The 20,771-nt window shown below is 45.9% G+C and overlaps 3 protein-coding genes across 4 annotated transcripts in view; 2 read left to right on the plus strand and 1 right to left on the minus strand.

The window, feature by feature from the left end:
• Positions 1 to 4,827: 4,827 nt before the first annotated feature.
• Positions 4,828 to 9,215, plus strand: vsig8b (V-set and immunoglobulin domain containing 8b). The gene is made up of 8 exons (XM_030104868.1): positions 4,828 to 4,956; positions 5,288 to 5,367; positions 7,003 to 7,163; positions 7,322 to 7,520; positions 7,743 to 7,895; positions 7,999 to 8,121; positions 8,320 to 8,458; positions 8,563 to 9,215. The coding sequence occupies exons 2-8, from the start codon at positions 5,295 to 5,297 to the stop codon at positions 8,789 to 8,791; spliced, it is 1,077 nt and encodes a 358-aa protein (XP_029960728.1). The 5' UTR covers positions 4,828 to 4,956; positions 5,288 to 5,294; the 3' UTR covers positions 8,792 to 9,215.
• A 3,588-nt stretch (positions 9,216 to 12,803) lies between these two features.
• Positions 12,804 to 13,784, plus strand: tas2r202 (taste receptor, type 2, member 202). Its single transcript, XM_030104143.1, has one exon. It carries the CDS (start codon positions 12,807 to 12,809, stop codon positions 13,782 to 13,784), a length of 978 nt encoding a protein of 325 aa, XP_029960003.1. The 5' UTR covers positions 12,804 to 12,806.
• Positions 13,785 to 18,167: 4,383 nt separating this feature from the next.
• The window catches only part of dock5 (dedicator of cytokinesis 5), a 36,868-nt gene continuing 34,264 nt past the window's right edge, over positions 18,168 to 20,771 (minus strand). For both annotated transcript variants that reach the window (XM_030105628.1, XM_030105630.1), the window contains exons 49-51: positions 20,425 to 20,593; positions 20,116 to 20,234; positions 18,168 to 19,986 (exon numbers count right to left, since the gene is read on the minus strand). In XM_030105628.1, the coding sequence (XP_029961488.1) occupies positions 19,885 to 19,986; positions 20,116 to 20,234; positions 20,425 to 20,593 (390 nt within the window). In that variant the 3' untranslated portion in view covers positions 18,168 to 19,884. The remainder of the gene's footprint in view (positions 19,987 to 20,115; positions 20,235 to 20,424; positions 20,594 to 20,771) is intronic.

A 20,771-nucleotide genomic window follows, 5' to 3' on the forward strand; every position in this document is an offset into this window, starting at 1 on the left:
TCAGACATGTCTTTCTCTGCTCTTGTTTCTCCGACATGCGCTCTCAGGGGCTGTTATGGGGGTTTGGGATGGGGGGGGGGGGGGCAGGCCATCAGTTCAACACGGAGAGACGGAAAATACACCAATTCACTGATAATAATTTTAAATGTGATTGTAACCATTCAGGCATCTTCTGTGCTGCTTTATTCAGTCAAGCTAATTAAGACAGGATACAACCTGCATGTATGCCTACGGGCAATATAGAGGGATCAGTTTACCTAAAGGGCATGTGTTTGGAGTAGCCACAGAATATTTATACTTATGAACTCCATAGTGAGAGATCCCCAACTGGATTCAAAACCTTGCTTTCATGCATCCATGAGCACTCCATACAAATGTGACCTTTGACACTCATGTCTTTGGACTGTGAGGAGAATCTAGTGTGGAGAGAGACCGAGACAGAAAGGGGGGATGAAAGCAAAGAGCGCTCCACCACCAAACATCCATAACCTATCAGGCTCATCTTTGCATTGTCGAAAAAAAATGCATGTGCAAAACACACATAGGTAAAGATGAAGTGTGCAAACTCTAAACACGATAATGATGATGATGATGATGAATGAGTTCGAAGAATGAAGCCTTTTATAGATGGGAATAAAATTACTTCTACACTATCCTGAAGTTGACCAATGAACACATATTGTCCATCCAGTTTGTGTGAAAACTTAAGGGAATCTGGGAATTTCAGAGAATTGAACCTTTTTCTAGCAGGTTAGTCGTCCAAGAGCAAGTTATCCACTAATCCCAGAGCTGCTGCTTTATTTCAGCTCCTCCTTTCCACACGTCGAAAGACGCTGGACTGAGTTCCTCCTGATGGTCCGGTGGTTTGTTAGCGCGTCTGCAGAGTAGCTGTTCAGTGGAAGGCAAACGGCTTTGCATAAAAGCAGTATAGTGAACACCGGTGAGCTCATCCTTTAAGGTGTGGGCTTTCTTAATAGTTTTTCGGTCAGGAATAAAATTAGACGTGCATTAAAGATGGTTGAGTTAAGCTGCAGAGCGGCGGTGTGCACAAGGCAAAGCGGTCGGAGTGTCATCCCAAATTGTATAATTCAAGCCTGAGTGCTGGTGTAATTGCCGGGTGAGAGTGCCTTGTGATTCCAGGAGCAACATGCTTTTATTGCTGCCCAACACCAAACAAAGTCGAGTTCACTAATTTGTGGCTCCGCCAGGGAGCGAAACACAAACTGCATCAATAAGATGAAAATGACGTTTCTCCACCAGCTGTTGTCATGCGCATGAGAGCTGCTCGCTCTCCACAATAGCATAGCATGTACTGCGTGCAGATCCCTAATTTGCAGAAATAATTCCCTCCCTGAATGAGTTGCGTTGAATGAGACGACGACAGATGATAAAGCATGGAATCACCATTTTAACTCGACTCGTTAATTATTTCTGGTCTTTCTCCGCGGCGCGGTTGGTGGCACGCAGCTTTTTCCAGGAACATTTCACCTAATTGAGATTTTCCTCAAGAGGAAACGCAGCATTACCTTACATCATTAAATCACAACTCCTCATTGTGTGTGGGGGGAAAATATAAGCGATGGTCGTGGCAGAGGGGGGGGGGGAGAGATCTGAAGTTCTTTATCAGAGAATACAGTTGCCTTCCTCCTCCTGGAAGCGAGGCTTAGGGGACGCCGGTCTCCACGGACTCCGTGTGTGTGCCAGACTTCACTGGGTTTAGCACAAGAAGCACAACTTATTGGATTATGGAATCCACAGTCTATGCTCATATAGCTGGAGGCTGTGCGTGCGTGTGTGTGTGTGCGCGTGTGTGTGTGTGTGCGTGTGTGTGCATACGCTGTGGTATATGTGGGTGGGCAGCTTGTGAACCGAGGGAGGGACGGAGCAGTAAATACACGCTAAATTCCCATTTACTTATCCGTTTCATACGAGGAGCTTCCTGATGGAGTCCTGCCTTTTCATGTTCAGAGGTTAGAAGTTGAGGAAGCCCGAGGAGCGGCCGGCCTCCTCCTGGCACCACTGCCAAGACTTTTGCTTGTTTCCCATATAGGTTTAACTGCACCTGTCTAGATTCGACTCACAGAAAGTGTTACATCTGCACGGACGGGATAAGCCGCTGGCGCACATTCCTGGTTAGATGGGCTTTCTGCTGATGATATAACACTGCATCATAATTGTGCACATGCAGACGGAGATTCACCATGGAAGTGATTTACTGGCTCTTCTCTCTGTGTGTGTGTCCTTGATGTCTATTCACTGGAGTAACTCCGCTCACCTTCCACAGATTTCAGTCAGGGTAGTGTGAGAAGCTGCATTTTCAGGTTAATCTCTCTCTCTCTCTCTCACTATTTCTCGCTTCCAGTCATCTCCTTTTCCCTTTTCTGTCCTCTTTCTGCGGAAGAGATGTAAAAAATAAAACCATAGGGGCACTGTGTCTGGCTGCGCTAGTTTCAATGTCATTAATACAGGAGAATGAGAGCACAGCAACCGATGGGACTTTGTCCTGCTGTGTCCAGCATCATCCAGGCATGCTTTGATGGTAGATATGCCCTTTCCTTAGTGAGTTACTTACCGAGAGAAAGAATCACACAGGCTGGAAAGGATTTTTGCATTTCCCTCTTTATTATTTATTCTGCAGTCTGGCTCGTGGAAGGCATGCAGGGCGGGAGCAGCTGAAAATGTGTTCGACTGGGAGAGAACGAGTAATCATGCCAGTCTCACGCCAGAACAAGAAAACAGATAGAAGGAGAATATGAGTGGAAACACTTTAACCGAGCCCATTTCTGTCCACATTATTCCAGAGGATAACTGCAGCCTGCATGTTCATGATCAGCAGGACATCTGCAAATAAAGAATGATCGTTGCAAAGAAGACCAAAAAAAAAAAAAAAAAAAAATCAATTTCACTGTCAGAGTGGACATTTAATTGCAGAGATTCAGGGGGTCATGAATATGGCGCGCGGTCCAAAGTGTGCCGGCTTCATTCCGCTCACGTAGCTCTTTGAGGGTCTGAGTGACTGCCTCCCTCTGCCAGAAGCGCCATCCTTGTCCCAGTGGCGTTCCACCTTAAAAAGACGAATATATGTGCCTAACTGGCTCCCTGACATTGACACACCGTGAGTCACGCTGCTGAGCTATTTCAGTATGGCTGCTGGCGAGCCCGGGATGTCTGCAGCGCTCTCCCTCCCGGTTTTGGTCATTTGTTCGCCTCCTCCTGCTACGCTGTTTACTTGTAATTTGGACATCTGTCAAGGTGCTTTGTTTGCCACCCTGCGGTGTGATTAGGCTACCTTTGCCAAATCTGGGAAGATAGATTGTGTCTTGGCTATAAAGACAAAGCATGAAAGTGTGGAGCTTGACTGCCTCCCATCCACCAAGTTTAGTGGAATAATCAAGAAAGCACTGGGAAACAAACAAACAACAAAAAAAGCTGCCGTTAAAGAGTTACAACAAGTTCAGAGCATTCAGGTCAGCGGTCACTAATGTATTCATCACGCTTGTCCACACACACTCCTGCAGTGTTAATGGTGATCTTATGCAATGTCCCAGTCCTGTCCGTTTGGTCCCACCTCGTCCCGTCACACAGCCTGTTCGGCTCAGCGCTCCGACGCCAGAGCGTCCTCTTACACCGGGGGAGGGGCAGGAAGCAAACGGAGCAATTAACCACCTGCTGGTAAAACGGCCATACAGCATAGCTCACACAAGCCGTCACACACACACATACACAGCATCGCTCAGGAAGATGGATTTATGGGCGTAGTGTCGCTCACACGTGCTGCACAGAGCTCAGGTGTAAAACATTCAGAAGGCCTGAAAAAAAGAGAGAGAGGGGAAATTTGCTTCCTAATCATGTTTCATCTGAGCGTTACTAACTTGTTCATCTCCTTAATGAACATTATTGGCAGGACGGCATTAACCCAGCACTTAAGTTCCCTAATGGCGAGCGTCACGCTCCGTGCTCATACTGTACACTTTCACACAATCAATACTGAATAATTTCACCAGCCCATCTAACTTCAATAAAAAAAAAAAAGTCTTTCTTTTAGTTTTCACATCATCGGGCACAGTGAGGATCTGCATTAAAACAACCACATAAATCACAGCGACCTCCAAATCAAAACTTCCCAGTTGGGTAAGTCATTCATCGCTGATAAGAACTTTCAATTATGTGTGATTACAGGCTGAATCATCACATTCCGGGGTTCTTCGTGGACTGGACATCAGCCTCTGTTCGGCAGCTATGTCGTCAATCAAATGAAATCAACATATCTAATTTTAAACTGGCTGCCTGGGAGCCACAACAACAATAACAGTGAAACTGTCTTCTTGGGTGTGTCAAGAGGGTGTGTTGGTGTCGAGGAAGCGCTGGTGAAAAAGAAACAACAGATTGGCTGAGTGGAAATTTAAATATGAAAAACTCACTCTGGGAAAACACTTGAGCGGGATGCATTCAGTCTGCGGGATCTCTTCCCTGCTGGGACGTTCCCTGCACCCAGCGGGGCAGACGGCAGATAAAACCTGCACAGAAAAGCTGCACAGTCGCATAGTTATTGCAGGTAAATATTAACCTCTCGGGTCAACTCCCATACAGACGCATGCCTGTAATTATAAAGCAAGTTCAAGCAGCTCAACTATCAAAAGTTATTCCTATTCCTCCTGAGTTTTCCTTGGGGGGGGGGGGGGGGAGATATTTCAGCATTGTTTATGAATGCATAAGCACATATTTCTTTTAAAACTAATCAGTGAGTAAAAGAAAAACAAAACCGGTAAGAAGGAGGTTTGACTTGTTTCTAAGTCAAGGAGTGGCCAACAGATGCACTATGGACAGAAAGGGTGTGGTCTTAGTTACTGCTGCTGAGTTTCACCTGAGAAGAAAATAACCAAGCCACACAGCCTGTGACAGTCAGACGGCCGTCCAGGGACTCACGTTCACTTTGGATTGTAACTTCACCTTAAGGTATGTATCCACCCTTATGTTTCTCACCCTTATAGCCTGTGTTTATAAGGGCTTCGTGTTGTTGACGCTGTGGAGACAGTCTGTCTGCCTTCTGCTAAATAAAAACAATGGAACACGCCGTCTGCTCTATGAAAAGGGGAAATATAACAGTAGTTCCTCCATTCTGAGGTGAGACAAACAACTACAATAGAAAGGTGGATGATAACCTTACAGGAGAAATGTTTTCCCCTCAGATAATCTAAATTACGGACAAAAACAAGCATTCGAAGACAGCGGAGGCTGGTTGAAATTACACCTGTTTTCTTTACTTAATGCTTCCACTTGCTTTCAGGCACATAATGGAGCCTGCTTTCACAAGCGTGGCGTTTAAGGTGACCGTGCTGGTTCTGATAACAATCCAGCTGAAGACGGGTGAGTCTGACTTCACCATTCCTTTTCAGGTTTTTGATAAGGCAGATGCCTCATTTCATCTGCAGTTGACTTCCCTTTTTTTTCACCTGTTGACAGACCCTTTTGTGGTTAATCATGAATATTCAGACCGTGGTGGATCCAGAATGAGTCAGACCAGGTGGTTTTGAATTTGGATTGAATCAGTCTGGTGTGCTCCTGTCACGACTGTCCACTCTTACATATGATGAAGTGCATTACAGACATCCAGTCAACCATGAGTATATAATTTGGTCAGGATGACAGGCGCCCTGCATACCGTTCATACCTACGCTGCCGTTGCGAAGGGTCAAGCTGCCGTGTGCGTTTCCACAGCAGAGTCCTGACAGACTTTATTGTGCCCGAGAGGGAAATTAGTCCTGGGCCACCGTCCAAGCTGCCCATTTAACGTGAAAACATTATAAAAACAGAGGTAAAATTAAATCAAGAGTGTGCCGAGACTGAACGGTGAACACACACCACATCCTCGGAGCCACAAAGCCTTCAAATTACAGCACTTCATTAGACCATGAGGTGCTGAAAGGACTGATTGATTTTTCAACATCCTGTCGTTCACCGAGGGACAAGGGCCATTCAAGCCTTTTGTTCTGAGCCAGTTGACAAGGTATACAGGATTTAAATATTCACGGCTTCCTGGACTGAAACATGGTGTCTGGGTTCAATAGCGGCGCGGCTCAGCTCCACATAGAAAGCTCATCTTCCATAGATCAGTGTTTCGCCCAAGGGGGCTTTCACAGTGTAAACATCTGACTGACTAATTTGAGCTTTTTTTTCCAGCCTCCCCACGTCGCATCTGCCATTTACACGCTTTCATAAATACATCTGACACACTTTGTTTTGTTGTTGTGGCATTGGAGTGCTTTCAGAGGGCTACAGTGGATTTAACGACGAGCGGAGTCAAAAGAGAGGCTGACTTGATTTTCTCCATTTAGGTATTTTCTGAAGGTTAAACATCTAAGTGGGGAAAAAAAAATATAGCAAAGTCTTTTCTCCTAAACTTGAACAATATCAAGATGAATAAGCTGAATGTGTGGGAAAGAAGTCTTCCGATGTGATGCTAATCAGCAGTGAGTTTTGTTTGTTCGTGTCAGGCTATCAGCAATAATTAAATCCATGGCTGTAAACAGTGAGTCAGCAGGGTGGATGTCAGCATGCCGAAAGCTCACAACTGCCGCTCGTCAGCCGTGTTCTCCTCGTTTGTTCATTTACTCAGTTTTTATCTTCATGTGCTCTCACGTTTGGAGCAGGTAAGGAGCCTACAGAGTACTGAATTAAAATGTAACTCATTTGGGCTGAGATATCACAATTGCTTATTTTTTTAAAAAACCCTCAGATCTTTGCTTTGACTTAAGAGGCCAATTATTCTCACATCAGCACGTCGGCTCCACCCTGAGAATGCCCTCAAGCTCAGACAAGCCCAGAGCTGGAATGTCATTTAGCGGGATGATATTGATACATTTGCCAGTGAAATTAGTTTTATTCTGTCCGTTTCTGTTGCTGTGTTTTCCCCGGTGGCTGATTATGAAAATCATAGAAACAGACAAGTTCACATCGGAGAAGTCTGATTACATTTTTTTTTTTTCTTCATTTCTTCGACAGAGGCTTTGGAGGTGACGTCCTCGGGCCCACAGACCATTCAGACCGCCCACGGCTCCTCGGTGCTGCTCGGGTGCACCTACACGCCGGGCCCCCAGGACGTGGGGGAGCTGGATATCGAGTGGTTCAACGTCATGCCAGACATGACACAGAAGGACAGACTGGTGCGTTTGTGTACGTTTGAAAACAGCAACAAAACGGAAAAACCTGTCTGAGGGGTTTGAGAGAGTCGGGCGTGCAGGAGGCATTCGTCAGCCGGGGTTTCACTGTCGGGGTATGTTCGCTGATTTAAAATCCTGACGTGACTGTCTGTGCGTCGCAGCTCTTGTCCTATTCAGGCGGGCAGGTGCACAACCACGACCACAGCCTCACCAACAGGATCACGTTCAAGGTGGACCCCAGCCAGGGCGACGCGTCCATCATGATCTCCAATCTGAGGACGACGGACACGGCCACCTACATGTGCAAAGTCAAGAAGCTGCCGGGTGTCGACACTCGGAAAGTCACTCTGGTGGTGATGGGTGAGGAGAAGAAATTCCTTTTTACCGGTTTTACCTGTTTCATTTTCTCAAGGTTCCCTTTCTTCTCTTCAGTGCTGCTCTTTATCTAAACCTCTCGCCCCGCGCCTGAGCGCTCACGTCATCTCCGCAGCCTTTCCCAGATGTTTACCTCTGTTTGTGCTTCTTGTATCGAAGCACAGCGTTCTGATAATTGCTCCTCGTGTGTTTCCTTCCTTTTCGCAGTCCCCCCATCCACGCCGAAGTGTTGGGTTGAAGGTGGTGAGGAGAAAGGTGGCTCCGTCTCCCTCCGCTGCAAATCTACCAAAGGATCCATTCCCATCAACTACGTGTGGAAAAGAGGGGACGGCGGCGCACTGCCCGCCACTGCAACCCAAGGTGAGCAATTTCTAGTGAAATTGCAGACCTGCACATTTAAGTATTTGTGTATTGATAAATTGCATGAACCCATATGTGCTGAACATGCGCTTCTTTCATGTAGACCCGCAGAGTGGGGAGCTGTTGATAAGAAACCACACAGAAAGCAATGCTGGGACTTACATGTGCGAGGCCAAGAACCCTGTGGGCAACGGACAGTGTGAATATTCACTACATGCGTACAACCGTAAGTCCCTGCCATCACCTCATCGGCTAATTGAATTCTGAAGAACCCAGAACACCTTGTTTCCTGTTTCCTTCACCGTTTGTGCTTGGTGGAGTCTTTCATGCTCCACCACGCTCCTCGTCGAAGCTGGTTTTTAATGACTGTATCTGAGGAGAGCCGCGCTCGTTTGATGTCAAACCGTTGGGTCCTCTCTTCCAGCGCCCAACAGAGCCGGAGTGATCGCCGGCGCCGTGATAGGTGCTCTCTTGCTGCTGCTGCTCCTCCTGCTCCTCATCTGGCTTCTGATCTGCTGCTGCCACAAGCGCCGCTACGAGAAGGAGGTGGCAAATGAAATAAGGTATTGAATCAAATCCGGAGACTGTTTCTCATATCCATGAAATTGATCTCGGATCAAAGCATCTCTCTCGCCGAGACTTATACTGAAACCTCATTTCTTTGCAGAGTGGACGCCCCGGCGCCGGAGAGCAGACCCTCCAGCAGACACTCCAGCCTGCGCTCGGTGCTGGGGTACCGGACTCACCAAGGGGTGATCTACAGCTCGGTGAAGAAACAGCTGCCCAGCGTCACCGAGTCGGATCAGAACTTCCCAGCTGGGAGTAACGGCGCAGCCATCACAGAGGGCAGGCCCACAAGCCTGAAATACGACCATCGGTATGGATACCCTGTGTGATGGCCGGCCCGCTGCGTGACACGCTTCACTATAAAGCTACACCTTCTACAGTCTATTCTGAAGTATTTGCGTGACCAAAGGTGCAATATTATGTAACACAGAACAATGGGAGCACTGGTATTTGTACAACTGCTGCAGACTTGTCAGTCCGACCTCAGACGTCTTAAACTGCTGACTTTCATGATGCACTGCATAGCACATCGCGGCTAATGTAAATATTTAAAACAAAATAAGGCAAAGTCTCATAATACAAGCCATTTTTACAGGGATTTTGCTATAAAACTGTGTAAAATGTACATAGCAAAAACTGTATTTTTGTTGAAGGTTTTTTTTTTTTCTATATGTACATTTTAGCTTACTTTTATTGTTTTTTAATGTGTACAATAAATTTCAAACTCAATTAAATGATTACTGTTTAAAGTCTCTTTGAGTGCACTCCACGTCAGATTTTTGTGTAATTTCTTCATCTTCTAATGCTCGACATTATCGGGGCTGACAAAACATCATGGAATCATATTTGAACACGTCTCCCTTCCAAAGGATGCATAATTTAGCAAAAGTTATCTCTTAAGAAATTAAAAGGAAAAGATAAAACCTAATTGAATGGCTTCTGCATCATGATGAAAAAATGGGAAATTGTTGCACTGTAGAAACAATCAGTATTTCTGCCTGGCTGGAATGCTTCTTAATTGGAGACATTAGTAATTGCAGAACTTATTAAAATGAACAAGAAGCAAAGCACAAGAAAGATCCCAGTGCATAAACATGGAGTAAACAATTTGTGTCAGGGGAGAGGCGATTTCCCAGAGAAGTGATGGAAATTCAAACTTTGCACCTAATGAGGCAGAATATGGAGTGTCAGTCATGTTAGTTCTGCCTGTCATCCTTTCTGTGTCTCCCACCAAGACAATCTTCATTTGTAGAACAAAGAGCCGCAAAATTGCCTCGTGCCTACAGACGTGGGGTTTTTTTTGCAGTGTGCAGCGAGGCAGCCAGTAAACTAGTTATTAGTCTAAGTTGTAAGAGCTGAGGCGGTAACCTGCCGCTGACACCTTGAGCCGGCAGAGTCAGCACTGTGCCTGCAGCCGCACCTCTCTTCAAAACACACTGAATTAGTCTGATCCCAGCTTCAAAAAGCTTCAATAAGTGCCGCTGGAGCCGGTGTGGGGAGATGGGTTGTCGTTCCAAACACACAGCGATAAATCCCGGTCTTCAGGAAACATTACCATCAATTATATCAATTTCCTGAATATATGCCTTCATCTTTATTATAGCTTCTACTTGCATGATGCATAATGTGTGTTTACCTTCCATTTGTGGTATTGCGCTCTCACTTCATGCGTGTGGAATTCTCCTGTTTGCATGTTCTCCCTGTGCACGTGTGGTTGCCTCTTGCCACTTTTAGTTTCCTCAAAATGTCCAGGATGTACTCTGCCTTTGCTTTTAGTCAGCTGGGACGGGTTCCAGCGCGCTGCGACCCTGAACTGTAAAAAGTGGTTTAAAATATGGATGACACTTTATGTTCACCTTAAAATGTGTGTTAATGTAACAATTTACCTGGAATTTATCACCCTGAGGGGTTTTACAGCTCTATTGTGTTTGGCACTCTTTGGGGTCCTTTCTGTGTTGAGTTTGTATATTTTCCCTCTGCATGTGTGGTTTTCACCTGCTCTACACAGCCCTAAAGAGAAGAACAGTATCTGATGTGAGTTTACATGTGGACAAGTATGTCTTTCTTCTTTCTTCATGTTTTGAAACAACTTTGTTTCACACTATAAAACATCTGGAAACAACTTCTGAGAAAGAGACTTTACTGAAAAATCACTGAAAAACAAAAACAGGAGTTCTTTAAACTTCCTCAGTATGAATGATTTCCTTTTTAAAGTCTCAGTGGAGGCATGTTGGATTTACCCTCCTCATGCAGTGAACTCGCTCTGTGTGTGTGTGTGTGTGTGTGTGTGTGTGTGTGTGTGTGTGTGTGTGTGTGTGTGTGTTTTCTCCGGCTACTCCGGTTCCCTCCCACACTCCAAGAGAAAGCATCTGAGTTTAATTGGTAACTTGCCTGTCTGAATGAATGTGTGTGCAACACGTGTGTGTGTGTGTGTGTGTGTGTGTGTGTGTGTGTGTGTGTGTGTGTGTGTGTGTGTGCCCCGTCCGGGCAGTGCCTGCCTTCACCCATAGCCGGCTTGGATCAGCGCCAGCTCTCTGATCGAGATAAAGCGTTACAAACACGGAAGGACGGCAGTTTACTTTTTATTACTGTAATATGACAGTAAATAGATATAGGGGACTCCAAAGTGTGTGTCTCACACACACACAAACACACACAAGCACCATCTCATGTCATGCTGTGTTTGACTTTCACTTGTTTGTCTTACACAAAGACAAATTTGAAACTGTCACCATTCGTGGGTTCATGTTAATTTCTGTCTTTCTGTTGACTCAATCCAGCGTTTTAAACAAGTGCACATCCATCAAGGCTGTTTCATGTGCACGAGCCCGTCCTTTGAACCAGACATGAAGTGGAGGAAATAGATACAATAATTAATTACAAATACTTTTCTGGCAGCATCATCAGGACATCACATAATCTCAGTTTTAATATTAAGTTTCTTAGAAGGCAGAACTTTTAACTGAGCTGGCATGGTAATTACCCCCCTAAAAAGGCGAAAGGCTCAGCCTGCCGCAGTCTGCCTTCACATCCACATTCAAAGAGCTCTTTCATGCAGTCGTGCAAAAAGGCTGAATCTGTCCTTTGAATTTGGATTGTCTTGTAGGAAATAATTTATTCAATAGGGTAATAAATTTGACTAATACATGATATTCATAAAGACGAGTGGTGACAGAGCCCGAGGAAGCCATGTTTACTGCCTGTGTAATTAGGACTTTGGTTGCATAAGGAAACCAAACAAACAGACGAATGAGGAATCCAAATGGAGCGATGATTTAATTTAAGGCAGCATCTTGTTAAAAGTGTGCTCACAAACTTTGTGTCCTCCACAGCGCAAACCACAGTGATAAGGTGTGCATGAGCAAGGCTCCTGAAGGTGATTTAAAGGTGATTGACTTTTCTTATCGGCTAAATAGGTGTGTAGGTGGTTCGGTGTTTGTAAATATTGTGGAAACGCTGCAGGAAAAGCTATTTGCATGCGGACTGTGGTGGATCGTGGTCTGCGGATTGGTCGGGCCGCCATGCTGCATTGAGAGACGTACAGTAAAGTCACAGGATATCCATAATGAGCGCGTATCCTGCCCTCGCTTTGTCAATGCAAATAAGACTGTCACCGCAACCCGTGGTCAGAACAGATGCAAATCATCCCCGGCGCTCACGTATAAATCCCCGTGAAGCAACGCTTAAATCTCAGGGTTTCACCTTGCCGCGTGCGTCCTGCAGACGACTCAAGGCAAGGATTAATACTCGGATAAAGGAAGCCAAACAAAGGATTCTTCAACGGCAGCCAAAGTTATTGAGTCAGACAAACGCGCTGCGATGACGAGCAGGAAAACAATGTGTGTGAAGACGTCTTCAGATGGAGTCGGAGCGATAGAAAGCCTCACCTGAGCCAAGGGAGCTGCGTCTGAGGTAAAAATGGAAAACATGTTTCACCCTAATCTCTCTTGCCTTTTTACTTCTGCATTGCCGTGCCTGCGACCATCTAAATTTCACATCTAAAATATATTTTTAAAATATAATGTGAGGTTTTAATTGAGCCTATTTGTATCCGTTTTATGTTTTTCAAAAGCTAAATGTGCGAATCTTTTTCCCCCTAGGCCCCGAACTGACACACAGTGACTGATTCTGTTCTGTCACAGAAATGAAGAATCGTCTGATTGGGAGTGTGTGCGCATAACTTTTTTTTTTTTTTTTTTTTTTGCCTTCTTGTCATCTCACTCTTTGAACGCAGTGAAAACAAAACACTTCAAACTCCTCACAGACTGCTGAGTGGGACACAGAGGTACAAAGTTATTCTCACAAAAGTTTACGCTGCGTTCACTTTGGCTGAAGACCGTCGTCATGTTGTCGCTGAGCAAAAAGGCGGTCTGGGTGATGACCAGTCTGCAGGCCGTCCTGACGGTCTTCTTCAACAGCTACATCTTTCTGATGAGTCTGTTGAACCACAGGCAGCAGAAGAAGTGGAGTCCCAGTGAAACCATCATCGTGGCGCTGTCACTCGCCGACATGGTCCATCAGATCATCTGCTACTTCTGGATGACCATGGACCAGGTGGACGTCAACTGCCGCCTCGCCCAGATGGCCTACGCCGTCATGCTGGTGCTGGTGTTCAGCTCCAAGTTCACCATCATGTGGGACACCGGCTTCCTCACGTTCTACTACAGCACCAAGCTGGTCAACGCGCCCAACCGCTGCTACACGCACGTGCAGGGCGCCATCCTCAAGCACGTGACCCTGGCGGTGATCCTCATCCCGCTGTGCGGCCTGGGAACCTGCGTGCCGATGCTGGTGGTGTTCCACTCGCAAAACTACACCGGGAAGAACCGGGACTGCGGGGTTCTGTTCCCCGACACGGCGTCGGGCCGGGGCTACGAGGTGCTCTACCTGCTGCTGTCCGACGTTCTGCCGGGGCTCCTCATGATGAAGTGCTGCATCTCCATCTCCGTGCACCTGGCCGTCCACCTCCGCAACATGAAGGCCAGCACCAACGGCGCCCACGCCCCCAAGCTGGGCTCCCAGATGAGGGTGATCCAGATGGCGCTGTGCCTGGTGGCCATCTTCATCATCTTCCTGGTGGTCGACCTGTACGTGAACTACGAGATCGTGGTGAACCACGAGAACGCCATCGTGCTCACCTTCTTCTTCACGTCGGTCTACACCACGGTGGCCGCCACGGTGCTCATCTACGGGAAAAAGACTCTCTGGAAGGCTCTGATTCGTGAAGTCAACGTCTTCCTGGATGGATATCCGTGTTTGTCTCGTCTGAAAGTCCCCGAACAAAAGACCAAACCCAGCAGTCCTGCGAAAGTTAAAACCTAAAAAGCCAATTTGCTCTGTGCTGGAGGTTTTTTGTCCTGAAATCAATTGGTCATTGTTTGAACTTATTAAAAAACTTATTCTTTTATCTTTTGTGCTAGCAATTTCAGTAATGACTACTGTCCTGCTGTGGTGCCATTAATTGCAATTTCTTACATCAATACGGTCCTCCGGCTGTGTAGAGGAGGTGGAACTGCTCGAGTGTTGCAGGTAAATCACCAGCTCATCAGACTGCACCATTGAATATTAATAATTTAGTAGTACAAATAATATTCAGGCCTGTAAGATATCTCCCCGAGCATGGCTGCCTGGACATGATGTAACTCTGTGCCCATCTAAAAATGCTAAAAAATACATGCGACTGTTGTGAGAGTACAGAGCATATTAATAAAACAGGAAAGCATGCTCAACTTGGTTTTTTTTTTCTGTTCCTCTTCTTTTTTTTTTTGCCATCACAGAGGCTTTAGGAGTCTTCCCAGTCAGGTTGCAGATAGCTTAAGCTTCGCGCCGGGACTACAGAAGCTGGCGGCAGCTGGAAGGCTGCCCGGCCAGCTCCTGCACCGTTCAGCGGAGAAAATACAGAAACTTGATGAGGAAAAGCACTTATAATCTCCTCCTCTCTGGCGTACCTGTTTGTTAGCCCACAAAAGGAGGGCGCACGCGCGCTTCTGACAGCTCCCAGGTGCGCCCGAGCGTAGCTGTGACTGAGCGTGCATGAGAATGCCGAGGCTGGGCGTTCCTGAAAAGTCCAGTCCTGCCCTGCGAAAACCAACTCACAGTAAATAGAGAAAGAAATAATAATAAAAAAAAAAAAAATGCAGCAGACCTCTTTGCAATGCTACATTAGTTCACACCCTCTGGCACCACCTAGTGAGGTTCAAAGCAGAGATACAATGGTGCAGCTAATCCCACTCCACGCAGACTTGGGATCCCTCCAGCAGCCAAATGGACAAAGTGAAAAAAAAGGGCAAACTTCCCTTTGATGCCGGGAGTTAAGTCGTACCAAGGCCCCTGCTTCCCTCTCTGCGGTCTTCCTCCCTCTGTGGACGGGTGTTAGATTCATCCTGACAGGGAAGCTCAAAAAAAAAACAGAACAAAACCAAATACAAATCCAGTACAGTTCTAAGCAATTCTGATTTGATTCCGCACACTTAGTAGATTTGTATCCACTGCAAACTGTGCATGATGTTTAATTAAAAAAACAGACGTTCAATCAGCAGGAAATCGTCGTGGCGACCGATGCGTCACGCTGTATCACCTCGTTATACGTTTCCCGGCGGGCCGCTCGGTCGGGTCTGTTGTTTAACCTTTGGGGCGCAGGTCTTCTCGCCCTAACAAACGGCTGCATCAATGGCTTTAAAACGACGTGGCGCAGAACTTTCTGCAGATCAAGTTAATAGTCTTTAGTCCCGACTCATTGGGCGCCGCCATTACGCAGCTCCGAGGCTCATCATCATAAAACATCAGTCAAAAGGGAACAAATCTGCTCTTCTTTGAGATCTGCCTCCGTCATGAGGATTTTCCCACAAGTTATCTGTATAACTTCCAAAATCAGGTCAATACTGACCCATAAAAACTGAAGACTGTCATTCATGCTTTGATTACAGCAGAATCATCTCTGGATAAAATATTGATTAAATGCAACATGTTTAAAATGCAGCAGTCGGGCTCTTCACCAGAACAAAGAAACAAGATCATCCCGTCAATATATTTGTAGTATTTAATCTCTTCAATTGCTACCAGTGAATTATAGGATTAACAGTCAGGATTTCACTGAAACCTTTCAAAGCCCTTCGGGGTGTGTCAAGGTCGTCACCTCAGCCGAGGCTCTTCTCTCAATCCGGACTGAAGACTCAACGCTTCAGAGCAACCCGAGTCAATCAGACTCAGGAGTTTTCTGTCACACAATCACAAAAACATTACTGTCATTTTTTTTTAAAGAAATAAGGAAAGTTTTAGGAGCTCAAACAGGAAATTCAAGTATAAGATCATGAAGGATTGCAGGCGACAGAGGGGGAAGGTAAAGTGCATTCACCAGTCCATCACACAGGAAACACACACACACAGTCACACTTTCACATTTTCATCGATGGGAAAGTTAGAGTCAACAATATCATGTTTGCTTTTGGGCTCCAGGACACAAGGCCACACACACACACACACACACACACTGAGAACATGCAGGCTGAACTGAAAACACAACTTCAGAAGCTGTTTAAAGTCTGCTGGCTGCTGCGTTGCAGAGTTTCTGCCCCCTGCAGAGGAACGCTGGAGGAACGGGCGGGTCAGGTCCGCCATCTCAGCGCCGGAGTGCGGCTGTGATACGCTCTCTGAGGGGAAGGAGGTTGTTTTGAGGGTTTTCTGGAGAGTCACACACTCTGCAACCGTATGTCAGGAAAATTTAAGTGATTCGGAGAAATAAATCTGAGCGTCTCTAAAGCTGAGGACATGATGCTCTCCATATTTAACCCGCCCTCCAGGAGCAGTGGGCTGCGACAGTGGAACTCCCCGGGGTGAAGGACATTGCTCAGGGTGGTTATATGTCAGCTGAGGGATTCGAACCAGGGATCACATTTCCAAAGTCTGCTTCTCTTAACTTCTATCGCACTACTGACTGAAGCAGATATAATTTGACATTATAGCCCTTGACGTTTTATAGTTTGTTTCATTCCTATTTTTCCCAGATGTAGGTTTTTCACTCAGTTTCAAATTAAAATTCTCTTGAATAAATTAAGCACACCTCTCACTCCACATTACATTTAAGAAAACACAAAACGAACAACCCAAAAACAATACTATTCTCCACAATTCTGTTCTTTTCAATGCGGCTATCACCTCACTGTTAACCGTTTTCTTACAAAGGACATCTTGTCCAGACGCCCATCAGTCCGTCCACCGTCTCCACAGCGTTATCCAGCTTCAGGCATGGACGAAGATGGAGTGCAGGCTGGACAGGACAGGGTGTTCTCTGGGGCGGGTCGGCAGTCCATCACAGGACACACACACACACACACACACACACACACACACACACACACACACGGGCAACTTATTGTCAACAGTTAACTTTAAGCACGTTTTCAGTCTGTGGGCGAAAGCTGGACTATAGCCCCCCCCCCCCCCCCCCCCCCCCCCCGAAACACACACACACACACAGCAAGGCCAGAGGCCCAGCAGTGAACTGTGGATTCTTTAGTGTGGATTCTCTGAAGTGCCGACCACTACTCCATTACATTCTATTACTGATCTGAACAACAGGGTTAAACTAGCCGGCCTCGAGAGGTTTTCATGTTTCCAGCTGACTGGGTTGATGCTTTATCTATTTATTTTTGTCTGTTATCATTGGCTTCATATTTTTTTGTGAAATCCTAATTTCGGAAGAAGCTGCCAGCTGCTGTGCAGTAAAAGTAAAACGTTTCCCTCTGAAATGTTCAGGGACGGAGAACAAAGCGCCTTCAAAATAGCTTCATGAAAAACAAGCATCTCAAAATCAAACGCACACTAAATGAATGTACTCAGTCATGTTCCTGCGCGTCACACAGGCGAAAAAAAATAAAAAATAAAAATAAAAAAAAAAGTCAAATCTGCTGTCCACTGTGTGCTGTCTGACCCCAACAAATCAAATTTACAGACAGAGGCGTCTGTGGCTTCCGGGCGAGACGTTTTCCATGTAAATGAGAGGACTTCAGTGAATCTCTACTGTATGAAGACACAAACACGCTACAGTGTAAACACAGTTACCATGGAGATGTTAGAGAGCATCCAGCCGGAGCTGGCACTTACAACGCGACTCTCCCCGCATGAGTGAACATCACTTCAAACGCTCTCTGCTCCGGAGACTCACACAGAGAGAGAGAGAGAGAGAGAGAGAGAGAGAGAGAGAGAGAGAGAGAGAGAGAGAGAGAGAGAGAGACAGAGAGAGAGAGAGAGAGAGAGTGATATCCTGTTCCTCACTGTCTGACAGGAAGGAACAGGCCATTAACAATCCAGATTAGCAAGGCCAGCAGCCATCGACACAACTCCTGTAAACACCTCCTGAACTCCTCCCGGGGAGAAGGCCTCTCTCCGCATCCCGTCGCCGCGGCTCGTCCGTCTGCGTGAGCGAACGAGGCATCATTCACCTGCACCCATTCTGATTGGGTTTGAAATGCACAAATCACCATTTTCATCCCAGTTTGTTCGATATTTTGAGCACAAATGGGTAATTTTTCACACCATCGAGAGCTTCCAAAGCAGTGTGCGTGTGTGTGTGTGTGTGTGTGTGAGCGCCGCCACCGAGGGCACAGACAGTCATCTGTATTCTCCGCGCCGACAGCGCCGCAGTAAAGAGATGGAGACGATGCCTTTCTCAAATAATCAATGTCATCAAAAAAATGGGAGTTTTGCTTGGCTTTTCAAAGTCTTTATTTTTCTTCAGTCGACAGCAACTAGTTCATAAAAAACACCACAATATATCTCTTGAAGCACTTGTTTGTATAAAATTTCTCTGATGCTTATTCGAAACTGTGTACTGTACAAAGACGTTGATCCCTTGCAAAACAAATTCAAAAAAACACAATACTGACAACTTAATTATGGATTTGATCATTTTTAGAGCAGCTTACATGCAGAGATTTAACATTTGCATTGCATATATTCAAGAACAAAGAAATGACACCGCATTAAAAAAAATGTCAGACGTCTGAACAACAACGGACATGAGTTCTTAAAATCCATGCAGTAAAAGCAATAATTTAAATTTCAGTAGGAAATGGATAAAAATAAAAGTAAATCTAGCAACACCTGAAACTTGAGAGGACTTTATTGCTTGTACCATACAGCGTTTGGGCTTCTTTTAAGGAGCAGTTTGACATTTTGGATAATAGTCACTTTCTCAATGAGAGTTTTGTGTGATGTTTGTCACCTCAAATCTTTTTTAAAACAGACTGTGAAAGAATCTCAATACGATTCAAAGCCCACCAATTAAAAGTCACATCTTACTTATTAGAATCTAAAAACAATAGTTTGTTGTTTTGCAGGAGGTGATGAGAAGAAGTATTTCTTTCCATAGAAGCCTTGAGAGGCTGCCTTGGCAAACACACATAACCTTTTGCAAAACCACAAATTGTTTGTAGAATGAAGCGTTTTGCAAAGATTAACTCGTAGCTTTAACTGTGCTTGTAGGTGGATTTGAACCATCTTCACCTTCAGCTGTTGGCTCCGGCTGAACAGAGCAGTTTGACAGCGACGATCTCGCTTCTCAGCCAGGATGCAAATAAGCTCATTTTCCAAAATGTTGAACTAATTCCTTAAAGGAAAATAAAAATGTGCTTCCTCTACACGCCACCATCAACATGATGAATGGCGGCCTGGAAGCAGCAGTTACAGTATCCAGCTCATGATATAGATCAAAACAACATCACAACAATCTGCACCACATTCAATAATGCCATCCAGTGTCTGAAAAAAACCCTTGTAGTTTTTGCACAAATTAATCATTTTACGACCAAAATTCCATCAATGGACAGAAAAGCACATATCAAACAGTTATATTCTGTACAGTCCTTTCCCTGCGATTCCTCAAGATAATGCAGCTCTGTCCTGTTTAAATGCAGGTAAACAGCTCCAGAGGGAGAATGATTCATCCAGTGTCGCCCCAAACAGAAATAAAACATTACAACATTGGTCATTTCCTTTTTCCTGTGAATGATTTTTTAAAAAATACACTGCAGTGACTTCTTTTCAAGAAAAACTGGTTCGTTACCTCTTTAAAACTGTACCTAAAATCTGGCGTCCAGTATTACACAGTAGTACCATTTTCTTATTTTCTTATCGTCACCACACACACACGCACGCACACACGCATCCTTCCTCACGGCTTAATAACAAAACAACAGTTGAAACTCGAGAGAACAAAGGGCTGCTTGGAATTATAAGAGACTTGCATCAGAATTTTTTTCCTCCCCCCCTCCTGAAAATCTTGCAGACTTCCCACGTATCGAGTCCTGCAGCCTGAATCCTACCTGTGGCGTTTCAGCGGCGCCACAGACGAAACCCGGCTTTCATCGCAGCCAAATCTGAGGACGGGCGAAACTCTGCGGCCTGTGCGTGCGCAGGTGCAGCCTTACTGGGGGGGATGCTCGTACGAGGGGAACATGGACTTCCGAGCCTTGGGAGGGGGCGGGGGAGGCTTGCTCTCGATTTTCATTGGTAGTGGAGGAGTGAACTGTGGGGAAGGCGAGACGGGGAGTTCGTGTTAGGACTTCAAATAAAAATAAAAACAGAATATTTTAGCGTTTACACGCCATTAAATATGCATTAGTGAGAGGGTGCTGTTTTCCGCGAGCAGACGTACCTCTGAAGAGAACCCCGGGTTGTCAATCTCGTGCGGGTGTTTCTTCGGAGGCATGGGTGGGGGAGTCCCTGGGGTGTCAGTGGCGTTGGCATCGTTGTCGCTGAGGAGTGATGAATAACCTACCGCAGGAGGAAGGAGAGAGAGGCTGTTCAGACCACACGCACGAATCTCTGCACGCACGTGTGTGTCGGTGTGAGCGTGTGACCTGATTATTCTATTTTCTGAGCGCGAGGCGTATTTTTAAGAGAGGAATAACATGATGGCATGTGGTGCGGTGGTTTGCTGGAGTGGCGGCGGTTCGCTGCGTACTGGAGCTGCGCGGCGTGCGCGGCGTGCGCGGCGTGTGCGGCGACGCGGGCAGCGGGCTGAGAGGGTTCGACAGGCTCAGCTGGGATGAAACGCCCTGGAACAGCGAGAGGGTGAGCCGCCTGTCTCCTAACTGTAAACTCTTGGGCCTCTGCTGCTTCTCTGGAAGAGTCTGGGGTGAAAAAAAGCAAAAAGGAGAGAGAGAGAGAGCAGAAATAGAAATAGAAGTGAAGCTGATTCTGACAACTGAAAAACACAATTACGACATTCTAAACCAGAACATTTCAAACATTGTTTGAAAGAGAAAACACTTGTAAAACAATTGTCAATTATTATAGAAACACAACGCA

The sequence above is a fragment of the Salarias fasciatus genome, chromosome 12 (assembly GCF_902148845.1).
Source record: "Salarias fasciatus chromosome 12, fSalaFa1.1, whole genome shotgun sequence".
Taxonomy (NCBI): domain Eukaryota; kingdom Metazoa; phylum Chordata; class Actinopteri; order Blenniiformes; family Blenniidae; genus Salarias; species Salarias fasciatus.